General features: G+C 48.0%; 1 protein-coding gene across 7 annotated transcripts; it reads right to left on the bottom strand.

Annotated features, from left to right (window-relative positions):
- Positions 1–893: 893 nt before the first annotated feature.
- LOC120905566 (beta-1,4-mannosyltransferase egh) lies at positions 894–20,552 on the bottom strand. Of its 7 annotated transcripts, none has more exons than XM_040316482.1 (3): positions 20,108–20,552; positions 5,449–6,643; positions 894–4,363 (listed from the first exon to the last, which is right to left on the bottom strand). In XM_040316482.1, exons 2-3 carry the CDS (start codon positions 6,250–6,252, stop codon positions 3,791–3,793), a joined length of 1,377 nt encoding a protein of 458 aa, XP_040172416.1. In that variant the 5' UTR covers positions 6,253–6,643; positions 20,108–20,552; the 3' UTR covers positions 894–3,790. The 7 variants fall into 7 exon arrangements, with proteins under 7 accessions (XP_040172416.1, XP_040172419.1, XP_040172423.1 ...); XM_040316485.1 differs by lacking the exon at positions 20,108–20,552 and adding an exon at positions 19,211–19,318; XM_040316489.1 differs by lacking the exon at positions 20,108–20,552 and adding an exon at positions 19,223–19,243.
- Between the last annotated feature and the right edge of the window lie 129 nt (positions 20,553–20,681).

The raw sequence follows: 20,681 nt of genomic DNA on the forward strand, positions 1-20,681 counted from the left end.
CTAGAGAGTAGAAGCATAACATAATGGAAAAGATAGCAACAACACTATACACTCTCCCGGCAGCGCTGTGTTTTGCATATAATATCGCGGCTGCAAGTCTGTAGCGTGGACGCTACGCGATCTCTGCTGAATGGGAGTGCCATCTGATGGATTCGTGTGTTTGCTCGCTGTTTAAACAAACAAACAGGAAGAAAGCAAAGGAAAATTAACCGCCACGCTGGCGGTACGAGTAATATGAGAGTGATGTTTTTTTTGTTTGTTTGTTTTGTTTGGCTTGGTGTGATTTAATGAGTGTTCCAACCAACAATCCATGCAAAAGGCAATGCGCTAGTGGCATGCTTGCCTTGCATGGGTGTTGCTGCTGCGACGCGAATCGCCTTTAAAGTTCTTAAATTATTATACGCGCTAAGCCTTGCTTGCCTTTGCAGAACAAAACATAATTTCAGATGTGCAGCAGCAGTGCGTAATTGCAGCTAGAGTGTAAATAGTAAATAAGACTTGTTTCCCGCCTGGGGGGGTGTTTGTGATCCATTCCGTCTCTAGCTCATACCGTTCCTTACCCCAGAAACACGTATATAAGGTAACAGAAATTAGGAATAAAGGTAAATACAACAGCAAAAACTATAATCCTACAAAGCGAGCTCCAATAATACACGATTTTGCATGCCCATGCCCAAGTTCCCAAGTTGTAATTTTTTGTTTGTTCATATTGTTTTCTCCATTTCACCCGTGTTTGCTCTATCTCGGGGTGTTGCTTTTGACCCCGCGCGCATTTTGTAATTCTTAAAGAATCTCAAACTAAACACAACGGCCCAGGGAACGTTCGCGATTGCGCATCGTGCGGGGCGCGGGCGCTCACACGCAACCCAGGGAAAAAAGTAACAAGTAAACCGTTTCCTTAAACCGTATTATTTTGCCCTATTACTTCCTACTTTACGCGTACGCATAATTATATAAATCATTTCACTATACATGCTTCCGGTGCCGCCTTCTCTCCAACACACCTCCTGTTTTTTGTTTTTTGCTTTCAACGACCCACACGTGGGGTTGTGGGCCAAAGCAGTGCGCACAAATTAGTTGTTTAGTTTTGTTGTTTAAATTAAATATACATGTTGCCTTCAGTTCAACTCCTACACACCCGCCAACGCTTGCCAACTAGTTCGGGTGAACAGAAGGGAGCCAAATCATAATTTTGCCTTTACTGTGGGTTTGCTATGCGTTGTTTTCCTGTTTAAAAATTAATAATTGATTGTAGCTTCCTGATCGGTGATCAAAATGCTTCGCAACAAAAAAAAAAAAATGCCGCTCCAAGCGAGGCGAATCGAGATTCCGTTTTCCGATTAGTCGAAACAAATCTATTTAAACGTAAACTAGAGAGCCCCTCGGCAGTTCATTCACAGGGCTCGGCCTAAAATACCGTTCCAACGGTTGGCTCGATCGGCAGAGTAACGGGCGAATTTTGCAAAAGTCACCGAATGCCGACCTATTGTCGGCTGAAAATAGCAGTTTCAACAACAATAAACAACTTAAATAGCGCGCATTTCGTAACAAAAAAAAAATAATAATAATCTACTCCTGCTTAGCTTTCCTTTTGAGCCTTTGCTTTTAGAGGGGGGGGGGGGGAGGGATGACGGTGGTGCGGGGTCGTGATTTGCTTAACACTGACAGCCTAATTGCTTACATGCTAGATCATACTTTCTTTTGTTTTGTTTTGTCCGTTTGCCGTCAACGCTGCAATTCTGTAATGGAGTTGATTGCTTACGTACTAAATCATAGTTTCTTTTTTTTTTTTGTTTTTCGTTTGCAATTCTATGATGAGTGGTCTATTCTACGGCAGGAGAGTACATGAGGCGCGGGGGGAAAAAATAATGAAAAAGTGCAAACAGCTAATTCAGTTCGCAGGAAAGCCCCAAGCACGAGTGTGCGCTGCGGCCAATTGTGTCACAAATGCAATTTGCAACGACAGCCTCGAGGTTGCAGTGAAGTAAAAATGAAGTAAGTTTTTTTGGTTTCGTTAAGAATATTTAAAAATCTGAACCATTATCAGCCCGAGCGTGGTGTATTCCTCGCATCAGCTGCTAATGTGTGTCACACATTGCGACGGTTAACCTAAAAAAAAATCCCGAATAAACTAAGAAAATAATAATAATAATAATAATAATAATGAACAAAGCAAAACGCTCGTGAATCGCGCTTTTTCTTTGTTTGCTGTTCCCATCAACATGATCGCGGCAATCGCAAGCGTCGTCTGCTGCGCGAGCAGAACGACAGGAAACACCGATAATATATCGGCCGGACCCGAAGGATGGTCTGCATTGTGGGTCAACGCTTGTGCGCTGGCGTCGTGTGTGTGTGTGTGTGTGTATGAATTGTTGTGTATCCTCGTCTCAGAACCAAAGGACTAGATATAGGGTGATGCAGCACACCAATCACGTGGGGCGCTAAATCTATCCCGCGCAAAACCAATCTGTCTGCCCGCCAAGCGCACTACTCCAGCAAGGGGGGGGGGATAAAACCAAAACCCATTTTCGTTTTAATATCATTACAACTACAAGCAAATACTTGTTGCTTCCCTGTTCGCTTTTGTCCCGGGTTCGTCCTCTCCGCGGCGTGAGGAAAACATAAGAAAAAAGGAGAGGTAGTGATCATTGATGGTTAGAATCGTCCAGTGCGGGCGTGTGGTGGCCGTGTGTGGGGGGGGGGGGGGGGCTGCGACCTCTACTTTCCTTACTAGTTTGCCCACTTTGCTTCGCTATCAGATTTGTTTGTTTGTTTGCTGCATGAACTCGTTTTGCTGCCCGCTCGCCGTGTAGCGCTTACACGTTGTGCCGGACGGCGAACATACACCGGGAGGATATGTCACCCCGTCCCCGCACGGGTACGTTTGTTTGTGTTTTGCTTGCATTAATATCTTTAGAGACTGGATTTTTCCTGTAGCGGGACTGTTGTCAGTCGCCTTGGTTTTTTTTTAATGTATATTCAAACTACCGATATTTAGCTATAATCCTTTCATCAGCCCCCTCCTTCCGTTTCCGTTTTCCCGTTTGCTTTGATATAAAGAATGGTGCTCTCTCTTAGTAATGCTACGCGTTAAAAATTGCTTTTCGACCGTATCCTTTGCCCGCTTTAGTGGTGTTTGTGAATGGGAGTGCTTGGGCTCGTGCAGCTTTGCGCCACCATTGCAGAACCGGACTATTGGTCTGTGTCTGACGGATGCTAAGAGCTAATCTACGCCCTTTTTCCCCCTTTCCGGCACCGTTCCTACTTTCTGCTCACAAGCGTCGCCAAAAGGTGTGCTGCCCTTTTGGGGTGTGCTGGGGTTGCTTGAAGAGTTGAAGCGGCGATGTGCCGATGAACGAGTTTACTACTATTCTGTCCGGTTCGCAAGCGCGGGCGCCCACACACACGAGAAGATAGAAGGGGAAAAGGAGAGCACAATGCGCCACCCAGTAGTATGAGAGTGCCCAAAACGCGTTTGTAGCTGCACTGAACGTAGCGCGCCGGAAGTCGCACCGTAAAGTAGCGTACATTTGCCTGGGAGGGAGGGGGGAGTTAGAATGAGGTAACGAAAAGGAGAAAAATCTTAACCGCTAAGAGCGTGTCGCACGTAAAAACTAACTCCGCATCATCATTACGCTTTCGAGATCTCGACACACCAACAGTGAACACGACGCGGGAGGCGTGCGAGCGCGCGCGCGCAAAGGTGTGGTGACCGCGAACCGCGGCAAACTTCCCTCCATCCACACACCATGTACCATGCGCTCCGCCCCCGGCCGCCATCCCCGGCGCCTTAGACGGTGACGAGCGCCCGGACGTCCTTCTGCACCACGTAGAACTTGTTCTTCTTCCCGACCAACCCCCAGATGACGGCCACGTTCTCGATCACCACGTTGATCGGGATGGTGCACAGGGCGCCGAGCACGCACGCGAGAAACTTCACCAGCCCGAACCGGTACAGCGAGAACGACTTGATCACGCCGAACACGTACATGTAGATGTTGAAGCCGGCGATGAACGCGCACACGAAGTCGATCAGGTTCGGGCACGGGATCGGGTAGATCGCGGCAAAGATCATGTTCGAGGTGGAGAGCGGCATCGTGATCCAGGAGCAGAGGCTGATGCCGAGCAGCACCTTGTTCCGCAGCGGTATCTCGGTGGAGCGGACGACGAGCAGGATGCCCTGGAGCCAGCGCTTGCGCTGCTGCAGGAAGTCGGTCAGCGTGAACGGGGACTTTTCGTACATCTCGCCCTCGATGAAGTTGAACGTGTAGCCCTGGGCGAAGGCGCGCATCGCGAAGAAGCAATCCTCCGCCACCGAGCCGTCGATGCCGTTGTCGAACGAAACTGCCTTTTCCGCGTGAACCTTTAGGAAACAGAGAAAAAAAACAAGGTCAGTGTGTGTGTGTGTGCCGTAGTGATGGGAAAAATGAAGTTTTCGTCGGAGTCGATTCCGATTAACTCCGAGGTTTTCTGGAGTCGATTCCGGATAATAGGTTCAGAATCTGTTTCCGGAATCGGAATGAGTTTCGAATCGGCTCAGGAATCGGAATCAGCTCCAAAATTGGCTCCGAAGTTGGCTTCGGAATGAAAATCGGTTTCGAAATCGGAATCGGCTCCGGAATCGAAATCAGCTCCGAAATTGGTTTCGAAATCAAAATCGACTCCGGAATCGAAATCGGTTCCGGAATCGGAATCGGCTCCGGAATCGAAATCAGCTTCGAAATTGGCTCCGAAATTGGCTTCAGAATCAAAATCGACTCCGGAATCGGAATCGGTTCCGGAATCGAAATCATATCCGGAATCGGAATTGGTTCCGAAATCAGAATCGGCTCCAGAATCGGAATCAGCTCCGGAATTGGCTCCGGCATCGGAATCAGAATCGTGTCCGGAATCGGCTTTCGAATCAGAATCGGGTCCGAAATCTGAATCGGGCCCGGAATCTGAATCAGGTCCGGAATCTGAATCGGGCCCGGCATCTGAATCGGGTCCAGAATCGGAGTTGTCTCCAAAATCAGAATCGGCTTCGAAATTGGAGTCGGTTTCAGTATCGCCATAAAAATAGACGTTTGGGTCCAATGATGTTACGTATTGAAAGCCGCAAAGAATTCAAATTTACTTGTAAATTATCCAGTCTCAAGGTGATTCCCAGTCCCGGAATCAGTCCGATTTCGCTGCTGAAACTTCTTGTTTCAATTCAAGCAATGATTCTCATTCCGGGGCGAATTCCAATTTTGGAGACAATTTTGATTCCGTTTTCAAAGCAAATAATAATTCCCATGCCAATTTCGATTCTGATTCCGGAGCCTCGATTCCGGAATAGGCCCCGGAGCAGACTCCGAATTCGGCTTCGGAGTTAACTCCGGAATTGGCTCCAAAATCGGCTCCGATATCCGGAATCCGCTCCGGAATTGATTCAGAACACGGAATCGGAATCGGGTGGTTCCTTACCTGCGTCACCACGTAGCTACCCTTCCAGCTGAAGTACGGTTTGTGGAACATCTTGAACTGCAGCCGCAGCTTGCCCATATCGTCCGACACCCGGAAGCTGTCGGCGAGCGTCGTCAGCCAGTTGACCACATTCTCGTTCGCGTACGTGATCAGCCCCTGCCCGAACGGGTGCTTCCCGTCCAGCACGAAGTTGATGATGCCGCGCACACTGTTCTCCGTCAGCAGTGTCTCCTCGTCCAGGTGCACCACCCAGTCGTTGTTGTTCAGCACGTTCACCGTATCCTCCAGGCAGTACTGCAGCGCCCGCGCCTTAAACATCGCGCCCGTCTTCGTCTTGTACTCCTTCGGCACGACGATCTCGCGCGTCCGCCGGTGCTTCGGCAGCCCGATCGGTTTGTCCGTCACCACCTCGATCAGGAAGTTCTCCAGCCCGGTGTCCAGGCAGGTGTTCATGTTGCGCAGCACGTTCGTCTTCACCAGCTCCGCGTAGTCGCCGCGCGTCACGATCCGGATGCAGATGAACGGGGCGAGCAGGGGCGACCCCTTGAGCACCACCTTCTCCGGGAACGCATTGTAGATGACGAGCCCGAAGAAGTTGAACAGCACCTGCGGCAGCGTCAGGAAGGTGAGCAGCCGGAGCAGGTACAGGACGATCGTTAGCAGCGTGCCATACTCCTCCCACGGGTCGATCGCGACGAACGCGCTCTCCGTCACCTTGATGCCGCCGCAGAAGATCTCGAACACGATCAGCAGCCCGAACAGTAGCGCACAGTGCATGATGTGCTTGCTGGTGGAGTTGAGCATCGCTCGGTCGGCTTTGGGTTTGCTGGCGTGGTGTTCGGTTTTGTTTTTGTTTTCCTTTTTTGAGGCGGAGGGGCGCGCAAGAAACAGGGACGTGTCTATCTCTCAATCTCTCACCCACACACACACGTGTAGCTTATGCCCTGGCTTGGACGGCGTCGGTTAAGAATATTGTGAGCAGAGCTGCTGCTTCTGCTGCTGCTGCTGCTGCTCGGCAAACCATCAAGCGCAGGACGAAACAGGCTTTAAGTTCGCTTTGGTCGCATCGTTGTACAGCGAGCAATGAGCGCACTAAGGACGTGCTGGATCCTGGTGTGCGTCTCGAAAGGGTACTGCTGCACCCTTGCCTGCTGCAGGTGTGTGATGAGAGTCAAATCGGTGTGTTATTGGGTTCCTAAAAGTAAAAAAAAGAAAAAGCAAAAGGAGAAACCCGTTAGTGTGTATTGAACCCAAAAAAATGTCCCTTAAACACGTCTTTCTTTTTCTTTTGCCATCTTGCAAATACGCACGACAAAAGGGTTGTGTACATAAAGATAAGATTACGATACGGCCCTGCAGGCAACACACTTCTGGGCTAGTTATTACTAGTTCCTACCTTGCCTTAGGTTCGGGATTTGGAATTCCAGCGTAAAGCGTTCTCGCGCACACAGCACGGTGCACTCGATCCTCTATCGCGGTTCAAAAATCGACCTTATCTTGTATCGCAAAAAAAAACAAAAAATTGGAAAAGAAAGAATAAGCACACGCCCGTACCGGTACGCGCGAGGGCAGGCAGAGCGACAGCGGCAAAATGCTGCATTAGATAAGATGTAATACCCCGCTAGCTGCAAATCATATGCTTCAAAGCGATAGAACGGTGTAGCGGTGGGTATTGCCCCTCCACAGTAAACATAACGTTGTGTAATCGATACCGCACCCCGGATCAGGTACGCACGGAGGAAGCCGGTCGATCCGATCTGGCCCGTGGGAAAAAGGGAACCGGAGCGGTGGGCAAGAACGAACAGGCAAGGTATCACGCCTGAAGGTGTCCAGTGTAGCGACCGCGACGCTCATCGCGGTAAGGTTCTCGCCAGTTCATCCACAACGGCATGTGACGACTAGTCGAGTAGTCGACGAGTAGCGCGATTGCATCTCGATTGTTGTTGTTGTTGTTGTTTTGCTCTTCTTTTTTTGTTTTGCCGTGTTGTTTTACATCAATAACACGCGGACGAGTTCGGTTATGCAACCGTGACATCATCAGGCGAGATGACAGGGCGCAGAGATGGTTGGGAGCGTTCGGAGGAAAATGGATGTAGCTGTTAGTTCCACGCGCAAAAGCAAAAGCAAGAGAGCCGGAGAGCGGGTCTTTCCCTCAATGCCGGTGTAACGCTTGGCACAACCATCACAAACACCTGGCCGTCGCGATTTTAAAGGTGTGATCAGGTTTTACCATCGACATCTACATTTAGCGAAGCGTGCCTCACTCACCACCAGAAGGCCTCGTTTAATAAACACTCGCGTGTTGTGCCCTGAGCTTGGTTTGAGTGATCGTCTCGCGCAAAACATTGATACAGTGCGCAATGAAAATTCCAGTAGGTGCGTTAGTATCTCTAAAACCAAAAAAAAACGACTTCTTCAATTAAATACCTCCCTCCGCGTGTTCTGAACGCATATGACCCCCTATATCAATTGCATTGGGTCACACTATTAACCCTCATCAAATGCTGTGTGCTCCCTCGCTCGGCTGCCGCTTAGAGCGGCACTGGCAGAGCGCACGAAAAGCTGCTGTTAATTAAAACCTCAGGCGAACCGTCACGCCCTTGGCGGAATGAGACACGCCAGGTTGCCTGTAGCCACCGCCGGAAACCTACGGTCTTGGAGTTCACGTGTGCATCACCATCCTAAAGGCGAAGAAACAAACCAACTCCACACACACACACACGCGCACATTTTGACAGCTTACGGACGACGCAATCGATTGCAAACCCCTAACGGACATAGTTAAAAAAAAAAATGACCAAACATAGGACTAGAGCCTGAAGCTTGCACCGAACGCAACACCTAACCTAACTTTCGGTTTCGGCTAGTCCTCCTGTGCAGGCATTGTGCTGTGTCCTTTACCCAAAGGGGGAAAACTACTAGCAGTATGGTACATAACACAAATATTCCACAATGGTACTATCCTTCCTACCGTCTAGCTCAGTTCTTTTCCTTCCCATACTGTGACGCGTTCAGAACGGGTAGGATAGAGAGCATACGGAACAGATTCTGCAGAATAGCAATGTACCGACTACAATAGCCGTCCTCATAGCAATTATATTACATGTCAGTGGTGTATGCTAGATATGCAAACCTTAGGGCAGTAATGTCAAACTCGTTTTGGGTCGCGGGCCGGATTACAGTTGAAAATGTTCTTGCTTTCGAACGACGCAAATCATTAAGGACTTATTCTTGGACCTACAATCTTATCTACATTGTTTCGTAACCTACGTACCTAAACCTAACCTACGATAACTCACAACATTTTAGCACTACACCGGCAAACGTTGGATAGCACTATCAACATTCTCGTCCCTCATATTCACTCCGTTTCCAACAAAACAAAAATGTAAAGAAGTGTTCAATCCATTTGTTTATATTTACTCCGTCTGCCAGTTGCGGCGACCCACTGTCAAACACACAGGTGCAAGACCAAAAATGTCGACGAATCCTTTCTTCGATTCAAATGGCGAAAACGATACCAATTTGAGTGCTTCCGACGGAATCGAATGCATCTGTAGTAGTGGTGGGAGCTCGGAATCGGACCTACCTGATTCCGATTCCGTGTTCGGAATCAATTCCGGAGCCGATTCCGATGCTGGAATCGATTCCGATTCCGGAGCCGATTCCGGAGTCGAATCCGGAGTCGATTCCGGAGCCGATTCCGGAGCCGATTCCGGAGCCGATTCCGGAGCCGATTCCGGAGCCAATTCCAGAGAAGATTCTGGAGCCGATTTCGGAGCCGATTCCGGAGCCGATACCGAAGTTGGCTCCGGAGCCGATTCCGGAGTTGGCTCCGGAGCCGATTCCGGAGTTGGCTCTGGAGCCGATTCCGGAGTTGGCTCCGGAGCCGATTCCGGAGTTGGCTCCGGAGCCGATTCCGGTGTTGACTCCGGAGCGAAATCAGTCCGGGAATCTCCATGAGAATGGATCTTTTACAAGTAAATTTGGATTTTTTGCGGTTATCAATAAGTAGTATGATTGGACCCAAACGCCTTTTTTTATGGCGATGCCGAAACTGACTCCGTTTGGTAGCCGATTCTAATTTATGAGCCATTTCCGATTCGAGAGCCGACTTCGATTTCGAAACCGATTCCGGAGTCGATTCCGGAGTCGATTCCAGAACCGTCTCCGATTCCGGAGCCGATTCCGGAACCGATTCCTATTCCGGAGCCGATTCCGGAATCATCTCTGGAGCCGATTCCGGAGTCGATTCCGATTCCGGAGCCGATTCCGGAGTCGATTCCGGAGTTGATTCCGGAACCGATTCCTATTCCGGAGCCGATTCCGGAATCATCTCTGGAGCCGATTCCGGAGTCGATTCCGATTCCGGAGCCGATTCCGGAATCGATTCCGGAAACTGATTCCGGACCTACTATCCGGAATCGATTCCAGAAAACTGCGGAGCTAGCCGGAATCGATTCCGACAAAAACTTCATTTTTCCCATCACTAATCTGTAGCTTACTTCACACATTGTTAATCGAACTAACTAAGACTGAATGTTGGACACCTTCTCCCTTAGTGGATAAACATTAGTACACCTGTTTTTCTTGTCTTGTAATCAACAACCTATTTCTGCTTCATTCTAATAACTGCCAAAGAGCTTCGCGCGCTGTATGTCTGCACATGTCTGCACCGGCATTACAGGCTCTCTTTTGTCGTGAAGTTACTCAGCGGGGACATATAGACGCTCCCTATCTGCTAGAAAAAAAAAACTGAACTTCTATGCTCCTGAACGACCTCTCAGGTCACGTGAGCTGTTAAGACGCCTATACACCAAATGATAAAACCGCTTCAAACAACTATCAAATATTTTTATACTTCAACATTGACATAAACCAGTTCAAACCCAACTGTCTTTCGTTTCCTCTGTTTATTAGGGTATATTATGTAAGTAAGTGTCCCACCCTGGACCTAGACAAGACACTAAATGACAAATAAACAAACAAATGGTAACCTCTGCAGATGCCTCCGCGTTCCGCACAGCAAGGGCACACGTACAACAACACCCGGCGTTCGGCAACACACTGCACTGTGCCCGACTCTGTGGCTGCAGCTATGTCCGATAAGTACCGGATGATCGTTCGGGGGGGGGGGTAGAGTTGCTTGGTATGTTGCTGCCTTCCTCCTTTCTTCTTTTTTTCCTATTTTTTTCTCGTTCTAGCTGGGAAGTTTGAGCGATTGCATCGAGCACTTGTTGCTCGGCTCACAGCACACTAGCGGGCAAAAGCAATGGTTCGATTGATAAATTTGGAAGTGATACACCTCATCACCAACCCCCCCCCCCCCCCTTGATACCCAGGGATCGGAAAACAATGCCGATCGGTGCTGTTCCAGCGGCAATTCAACTAATGCGGAGAGTACAGTTGTGACGATAATGGGCGGTCGTAAAATGGGAAGACTAGCGAAGGGGGCCTGCTGCCGAGAGACAGAGCTGTTGGGTGGCATTGGTAGCAGTGCTCCGCCAGCACCCCTTAACCTTGGGTCGTAATCTCGTGCCTTTATGTAAGTGCTTGTCGAGGCGGTTTTTTTTTTTCTACAAGAAGCACAGCTTTTATTCGCTCATTTTTGCCTGCAAGTGTGCTCAAATGTATGGACGATAAAAGAATGCAAAAAAAGCGCTTGTCCGTGTATCGTCATTTGATCGTCTGGAAAAAAAACAACACCCGTACATCGTGTTGTTGACGGTTTGCAGCAAACATAGCGCTACCACAGACAAAAAGTATGCCTCCGTCTTCAGAGATCGTACCGAGATTTGATGTCTACAAGCCGGCCGCCTGCAATCCAATGGCCGACTACCGAAGCGACAACTCATCGACAGATAGGTACTAATCAAATCCCCCCCCCCCCGGCCTAGGTTGCGGCCGGTATACAGCAAACAATAAATAAACACAAAAGTTAATTAGTCATCCCACCGCGCTCCTGTACAGTCATGCCATGGGCAGGGCCTGTTGATACAGCATCAAAGTGATGCACGAATCGAGCGCGCTTCCGGACGGCTCGCGTTATCAGCCGTCGACACACACACACACACACTCGGGTAGCAGCAACGTGACGGGAAGAATTGTACGAAATCTAATCATCGAACAAACGGTCATTCGTACCCAAACAGCGTTACAATTTCTTCTGCCACACATACAAACAAGAAAGGCAGAAGCTTTGAGTCATCGGTACGCGTTTTGAATGCCGTCTGCAGGAAACGCAGGGCCGTCACCACGAGCCGTCGCAACTCGTGACCCACCCGGCGTTCGCCACAGAGGACAGCGTTGGGTGATTAATCGCGAGGGGCGTCATCGTTTTATTGGTGGAACTGCGGGCTGATGAATTCCGAAGAAAGTACCGGTCTGACCTCCCTAGCCAGTACCTTTACACCGCGTGATACCGCAGCAAGGGTGGGCAATAATAAATCGATTTCGTAAGGCAAAAATGATTAAACCCTGTGCGTGTGTGTGTGGTGTGGCCTATGGTTTGTGTGTGTGTGTGTGTGTGTGTGTGTGTGCGCACTGCAGTCGGAAAACACTTGCCGCTAGACACACAACAATCGACCCCTTTCATTCGAACGTGTGGGAACCGACCGACGGAGTGTGGGACGCCTGCCTGGATGCCAAAGATGGACCCGCACATCTCTCCTCCCTCCATCATCCGCTTATCGGGAGGTAGGGCTGTCAAAGTACATGCGCGTTCCACCGGTGCTCGTCTTGAACAATTCCAGGCTTTTGGGACCGGAGGTTCGTCATCTGGCCTTATCGGTGAAACACTGCGTGGTTTTTTTTTTTTTTATTGCCACCATATTACGACCATAATCGTTCGTGGCGGGCCTCGAATCTCGATGCCCTGACACATCACACGTCCTCCAATGGCCAGCTTGCCAGGGCGAAAAAAGCGTGAAACGAAGGCCCCGGATGACTTGAGTGGTTTTACTTGAACCGAGGGAGCGAGAGAGAGAGAGAGAGAGACAGCGGGACGTTTTGTTTTTTGTAATTTGAACGTGCACTAATGAATATTTAGCCCTTGGTAACATCTGACGACACTGCTGATAGTGTGTCTCTAGCAGTGCGACACATTCCACCCATTCCCAAAGTAGAGAGCAAAATGAAAAAAAAAAAGAAGCAAAATTAGATCAGACAGTGGCGGCACAGAAATTGTGGGCAGAACCATCGCCAGATAAATTCTAGCACTTTAGCAAACATACGCTCTTGTATCTGTAGCAAACAATCTAGCTAATTTGCTTACTGCCAGCCCCACTATCTCTTTCTCTCTCTCTCTCTCTCTCTCTCTCTCTCTCTCTCTCTCTCTCTCTCTCTCTCTCTCTCTCTCTCTCTCTCTCTCTCTCTCTCTCTCTCTCTCTCTCTCTCTCTCTCTCTCTCTCTCTCTCTCTCTCTCTCTCTCTCTCTCTCTCTCTCTAGTGTTAGTAGATCCGCGCTTGCACGGCATTCGCTAATTAAATGCGTTAATTAGTAGCGCCTCTCCACCCAGACATCACCACCCACGCAGGGCAGGTTTGAGTTTAACCTTGCGGGCTGGTACGTGCGGGCTTAGCATAACGCTGCTAGACGGCTGGAACGGAATATCAATCAAGTAACCTCAACCGTTTTTTTCTACGCTTGCTGCAGCTACTGTACCAAGTGGTTGAGTGCCTCGGGTTTGTTGGGTTTTTGTTGTTGTCTTCTGACGTTTGAATAACATGCTCCCTACCGCATACCACAGGATCGTAGTAAGTCTAAGCTCCGTCTAATTCTAGATGTAAAGGGGTCTCGTTCAATCGTGAATTTAGCCAATTTCAATGTTGAAGTCTTTTGAAGATTTCCCATGTAATTTCCACAGTGATTCTTATGATTCATGAAGTGTGTACCACTAAATTCTCGTATACATTCAGGCTTATGCTATTCTTGCAATTAGTGTTGGGTAAATCTGATGCAGATTCATGAATTTGAATGAATCAATGATTCAATGAGTCTAAATCTCGGTTGGAAATATGCAAGAATCTCAAAATATCAACAAAGCTTGAGCTTCTTCTTATTCTTCCTCTTGGTGAAACAACCAACATGGTCATGCCATGCTATACAGGCATTCAAGACTTCTTGGTACCACGCAGCCGATTCCTGAGCCGATTCTAGAGTAGATTCCGAGCCGACTCCGATTCCGGCACCAGCTCCGGAGTCAGAATTGGCTCCGGGATCGGAATTGGCCCGGAAATCGCAATTGCGCTCTAGAATCAGAATCTAGCATTGAAATCAGAAGTTTTAAAAGCGAAATCAATCCCGGAATCTCCACGAGAATGGATCGTTTACAAGTACAAGAGAAGTAAACAGGAAGTAAATTTGAGTTCTTGACGGCTACTGATACATTCGTCCTCGCCGCATAGGACGTTAACGCCTATTCTTAAGGAGATACCGAAATCGAATTTGATTTGATAGTGGTTTCAAGGTTTCCATAGAAATGTGTCAAGTAAGAGAGCTTTATCCATGAAAGTGCCTACGTGCTCTTTCGATTCCAGAATTTCGATTGAAGCCTGTCGTTCTCAAGATGAAAACCCTAGGGGAAAGAGAAATCGATGTTTTGACAGATTTCAAGTGAGCTATTTCAGTTTTCTGCTATGAGTAATTGAGTACAGATATGTATTAAAATTGATTAAAGATTTGGCTAACGTGCTAACTTGGTAAGCGTATTTTAAAGTCTTCTCTGCCCTCCTCTGTGTCTATTGATGTTCCCTTCCGCAGACTGCTAAAACAGCAAACATATTGCAATCGAGCAAACGAGTCTAATGTCTCGAATATAGAAAAGAAAAAAGAATAGAACAAGCCCCATTAAGTATTCCTACACCTCGCGCAATCGAGCAACTCGTAGCCAGAACGCGAACGTGAGCGTGGCAATGCAACGTTGTTTTATGCCATGCTCATCGATCCGAACAACACACGGGGCCGGTTTCTCGAATCTCGAATTCCAACCGCGCTGTACCCGCCACCGTAAAGTACACACACTACACACCATTGTGAATGGGTGGTTCCTGGCCCGGTGAAGCACCCAGTGACATTCGGAGTGGAGCGGGCGTGCGCCCGCCTAATCAGCGTCACGTTGCAGCCGCGTGTGTGCCCGGTAGGGGCAAAGTAGAAGGAATGACACACACACACACAAACACACACACACCACTTACGGTGCGCTTACGGAACACAACTAGCTGCTCTTGCTCCCGGAGTTCTGCGCTCCACTAGCAGCTGATTGTTTGTTTAATTTCTTCTCCCGCTTCCCTGCTCCCTTTTTCCAAACGCGAGGAAAGTACATGAACGCATGAAAGCTGAACCGACCAGCCGGCAGGGTATGGAGTTACCTCGACCGTACTCGTAGAGCAGCTTCTTAAAAAGCGAACTGTAATTGAGGTGGGGGGTGGCGGAGCGATGTTGCATTATTAATAAACATCAAACAGTGGGCTGCACTGATATCGATGCCCTATACTCGTGGCGAATGGGAGGGCGAATTGTGTCAAGCACACTCCACAGGATTTACGACCGCCGAAAGGGTAAATATTTGGATCCGATAGCTCAAATAAGCACACTTTTTTTCAGGCTTGCTGTTGACTTGCAGAAGAGAAAACTTTGGCTTGGGCGTATCGAGACGAACGGGAAACGAAACCGACGCGTGACCAAACCCAAATAAACCACGTCCAAATGAGTGGTTTGGCCATTAGGCTCGAAAACTGTTCAGCGATTAAAGACAAATGTAATATACCACTGGAATTATAAACAAAACATTATTACGTACAAAAAAAAAAACACTCGTGGAAACTACTGGTACTCCGCACAGCGGGGAATTGCGTCAACGAAGCAATGCAAAATGGGAACAAACAATATTGCACCAAAATTGGTGGAGGTCGCGCGAGGTCGGCCCGCGAAGGGTAAGGGCCCCGCGTGATGATCGAGACCATATATCGGCATCCGTTTCCTGCTGTACTTTGTAAGTTTGTTTTTTTTTTTATACACCTTCGGGCCAATGATGCCATTGTCGTTTGCCGCCATTGGGGGCGTTCGTGTTGATTTTGGGTGAAATTAAACCGTTTACCCCGTGTAATTTCCCATAACTGTGCAGTGATTCATCGAGCCGAGTATTTTAAAGGGCTGTAGAGAATCGTCGAGTGGCTTTGTTGCTGTGCTTTAGCTCCCCCGACACGGCATACATTGAAACAAAAGAAATTGTGTTTTTTTTTTTTAAATTCAAACACAATTGCTGTTGGAAGTTAATTTGAATTTAACGGAAAACTGATTTGCTGTTAAAAAAAAAACAAAGACCGTGTCAATCCAATCCCACAACACACCTAATTAACAATATCAACGCATAAGCAATGCCGGAATGCACCCCACAGCACAATTGGGCACATTTTCGTGGCACTTTCTCTTGCTACATCTCGTCTCGTTTTCACCGCCGGGAAAACTGTACCCCGTCCGTCACTGTGCCGCCGGTGCGCACATGCGCAGCACGATGGCGAAGCGTACACGTCGAAACATGGCGTTCCCCATATGCCGCTTTTCCGTAACAGGAAAAAAACACATACACACACACAATCGAGTACAAATAAAACAACTAAAGAAGGCCCGTTTCCCTTTTTCTGCAGTCGCTTTTCGAGCCGCAATCTATTCGCAAACGGTCAACAAAACGGGCCAGTGGTGTTATCTTTTCGAACGGTGGATTTGCGACAATAGAAAACAAAGCTTAAGATCTCTCTCTCTCTCTCTCTCTCTCTCTCTCTCTCTCTCTCTCTCTCTCTCTCTCTCTCTCTCTCTCTCTCTCTCTCTCTCTCTCTCTCTCTCTCTCTCTCTCTCTCTCAGTTGAAAATCCGCTCAAAAATTCACAATCGATTGGCTATCCGCTTGACCTATACCAGTGATCGGCAACCTGGTTCAGTCTAAATCGCTAAACGATCGTTTGGCAGCGCCTTCAGGCATGGTTTATTCAGCAAGAAATCACCCTCAGAAACCTTAGAACCCTCAACAAAACCCTCAGAACAGCGGAATCGATAACTGAAGGAAACAGCATGCTAGTTGAAGGTGCATTTTGTGCAGCATTGTAAGTGTGATACATCTTATGTGATACATCTTGGAATTTTATCTGTCAATGCTTGTGCTCTGGTTTCAAGATGAGGCCTGCTCTTTTAAGGGATTAAATAAAGACAACCAATAAAAACAGACAAATATCTCCATAAGGTACATTCTGAGCGAGCAACAACCTCGAATGCATGACAATTAGTGTTAGGTTTCATGAATCTTTCGTTGAGATTCATTCGTATGAATCTTCAGTGACGAGTGATTCGAATCTCGAGTCGAATCTTCAAAGATTCACGAATCTTCGTAGATCCATGAACCATCAAAAATTCATGCTTTTCTAAATATTCATGAATCTCCAATCTATAAGCTTCATAATTCCATTATAATTCATATATCTCCAGGGATTCATTAATCTTTAGAGTTGTATGATTTCCAAAATATTGAATTTTCCGAATCCTACCTAAAACAGGCCCGTTGCGGGTTCAAGCATTCACATTAACCATCTCCCCGTAGCAAAACAAACTATCAAGCTACGTGAGTCTCGAAAGCCTGTATAGGCTACCATGACCACGTAGGTTGTTACGCCAAGAAGATGAATAGTAAAAAGCTCCATCTTTATGATTGTTTAGAGATTTATGAATCCCTTGAGATACGTTAATCTTTCGAGATATAATAATCTAATTCTTTCGAAATTCATGATTTTTTGGGAGATTGGTGAATCTTTACACATTCATCAATGTTTGAACGAAATCCATGAATCTTTCCAACCGAGATTCAGATTCATTGAATCATTCCAAAGATTCATGAATCTCTAGCAGATTTACCCAACACTAAGGACAATTGTTTACAAATTCACAAAAAAACGGGAGTTAATCTTTTTAAATATTGATGTCTTGATTGCAAATGTTGTTCTCATGTTTGTCCTAAATGTTTGTTTGCTTTAAAGCGCCAAACCGGAGACTTCTCAAGCACGAAAGTCTTGGGACGGAAGAGGATCCAGACAGACTGAAGGCGACAAAGGCGAGAACAGAAAATCCGGTCATACAACGACCGCTAAACCTGGGATAAGTCTGTTGGAGGAAATTTCTTGGGAATGAAATTAGTGGAAGAAACGGCGTCGTGTAACTAGCTTTAGCAATACGGCTAAATATAATGAAATAAGTGTTAAAACTTTCACCAAAAAATAGAAATGTAACTTCGCAAAGACTTCAACAGGAAGATCGTCAGAGTCTCTGCAGTACATCTTGTGACGAAAGAAACGTTTTTTTGTTGTTTTTGATATGTTTTTATAACATCGTAGCAAGAATGCTGCACAACAGCAAGTAACAGAGATTGACAACCACTGATTAACCGTCCCGTCACACCGGAGTGTGATTGAAACTTGTGCACGAACGAAAAACGCTCAGGAAAAACTGCATCGAAATACACTCTCCCCCCCCCCGCATCCCCCCTTCAACATCAACAAACATACCACCATACGCGCCACGTGAAAAATCACACGATTCAAGTAGCTCCACTAACCTAGCTTTTCACAGTTTTCACCTCACTTATCTCAATTAAAGCAGGCAGCAAAGCGCGGCTTTCCTTTTCGACTCGAGTGTGTGTGTGTGTGTGTATTTTATCGTTTTTTTCCTCTCCCCCCCCCACATCTCTCTCTCTGTTTTCCGCTCGGAAAATTGCGCTCGGATTGCGGCGTTCCGAAACGTCAAATGACGTCACGAGGTTTCTGTTTCTCTTCCGTTCTCTGCGGGAGTGTTTGTTTCTGTGTGTGTGTGTGTTGCTTGTAGAACGGCACACCGCCGTAAAGGTTGCTTGCAGGTAGAGGAAGTTTGATTGTCTGTCGCTATCGGTTTGGGGTGTTTTTTTTTAATTTTGTGTCTGCTCTTCTAGCAGTATGACGATGATGTGATGGAAAGAGAAAGAGAAGTGATTTCGCGCCTGTAAAAAGAAATCTCAAATCACACACACACACACAAACACACACGCAATCAGAAGTAGGCGCAGAGGCAGTGAGGATCATCATAGATATAAAAAAAAAATGATTGCATCTTATATAATTTTGCAAAAAGCCCTCCTCCCCCGCTTCCTACCCTGCTCCGCACTGTTTCACTGTTCTGCCTCCTGTTTCGCGAAAAGGACAAGCGAACCGTATGGCACGGGGAAGACCTAATACAACAATTTTCACCAACAATTGAAACCTTCCCACACACACACACACACAGACACACACACAACGCACACACTGGTGAAGCACCAAACCGCACACATATACACGCAGCCACGCTCGCACGGCCGGGCGCGGGCTTGGCTTTTTGGTTATGGATTTATTCTTCTTCTTCTGCTTCTTTTTCTAGCGCTCTTTCCATACCTTTGCGGTCGAGAAATTCGGCACCAATTCTCGCCCCAAACCTTTGTATGATTTACCTTTTTCTCTTTCTCTCTCTCTCTCTCTCTCTCTCTCTCTCTCTCTCTCTCTCTCTCTCTCTCTCTCTCTCTCTCTCTCTCTCTCTCTCTCTCTCTCTCTCTCTCTCTCTCTCTCTCCGGTTCTCACTCTTGCGCTCGACCTTTGCCTGCTTCGCCCCACCGTTTTCGGCGAACCTGCGGCACTAAAAACAAAAGCGTTTTTGGGTGGGGGGCGAGGAGGGAAAGGAAAACACGACGCCCTTCCCCAGCGGTGGTGTTTTACCGGTTCACTGACACTGACACAGCGTGCGGAAAGCGGCGGCAGCAGCAGCCTGTCGAAACGGTTTACAACACAACACTGTGCGGGCCACACACGCACACACAGGCTACTGGACCACGGCAAGCAATATCAAATGCTACACACACACACACACACACACAGGCGCGCCTGTATGTCAAGGCAGGAGGCGAACGACAGATGTCAAACGCGCGACGGAAGGCGAAGCAGGCGTTGCGGCAGTGCGACAAGCGCAAAAGAGGACTGTGAAAACTGTGACGGTTTGTCAGCTTTTCGGTACGCGGGCCCCTAGCACGGCAAAGGGAAAATCCACATCAAACACACACACACATACATGTACGCACGCAATGGATAGGGCGAGCAGACAAATGTACGACGCATACACACAGTGAAATTATTGAACAATGCAAAAACAAACCATCACAGGAACATTGATGGTATATTATGTTCGGTGTGTTTGCCGAGCTTTTCACTTAAATATATTGACTAACATGGCTTACACGTACGCACATACACATACATACAAACAGTGCCGAATTTTAAAGTCCAAGAACCACATTCAAAGCGTTCACAGAGCCCCCGTAGGCAACGCGTCAACAATATGTACCCGGAGCGCACCGAGCAAGCGAAGGGCGTATGAGTTTTCCTCAGGGCGCGCACTAATGGAACATTTTCTAAATAAAAAATACACACACACAGACACAGAACCCTTGTCGGGAGGTCCTCAAGCCTCATGGGTGAAAATCGAAATGAAGAGCGGAGTCGCCGATAAAAAATCGAATAAATACACAAACACACACACATACACACCCACACTCATCGAGCCATATTTGGACACCTGAAGCTCAGACAACTTTTCCGGGTGTCCCATCGAGTACTTACGCTTGTTTGGTTTTGCTTCATAAACACACGGCTCCCGTTTGATTGCTGAGGACTGGGACCATCCAGAATCGATAGGAAACGGTTCTCTTCTTCGTTTAGCACCGTCCACCGTGCCCCCGAAAGGTTGGTCGGAGTGTTGCAAAGCCCGCCGCTGCTGCTGCTCGGTCCAAATTACAGCTTCCCTCCGCGCTCGGGGTGTTGGGGTGTAGCTACACCGGAACCGCACCCCGTTACACACTGATGAGCCCGGCCGCCGCAACGGGGAAAGGGGATGCTCGGGGCGAGAGGTAGGTGTCTGTCCGCTGTGGTCTACGTGCACCCACCAGGAGCACCATCGAAACCGTACGTTCTGGAGGCAGGCGGCGAACACGTACGCTACACACACACGGGCGGCCCTACCTATCACGGGGTGGTGCTACTACTGGTCTGAGGCTACCAACATCACGCGCAGTGCACATTATCAACCAGGGCTGTCGGTGCGCGGTTGGCACTCGCCGCGTGAAAATTCGCCCCATCTCTTTCGCTCTGGCGGCAGTCGTGTACGCTGCTGCCCGAGATCGGACCCGAAGCGGAG

This window comes from Anopheles arabiensis, chromosome X, assembly GCF_016920715.1.
Source record: "Anopheles arabiensis isolate DONGOLA chromosome X, AaraD3, whole genome shotgun sequence".
In the NCBI taxonomy this organism is placed as follows: domain Eukaryota; kingdom Metazoa; phylum Arthropoda; class Insecta; order Diptera; family Culicidae; genus Anopheles; species Anopheles arabiensis.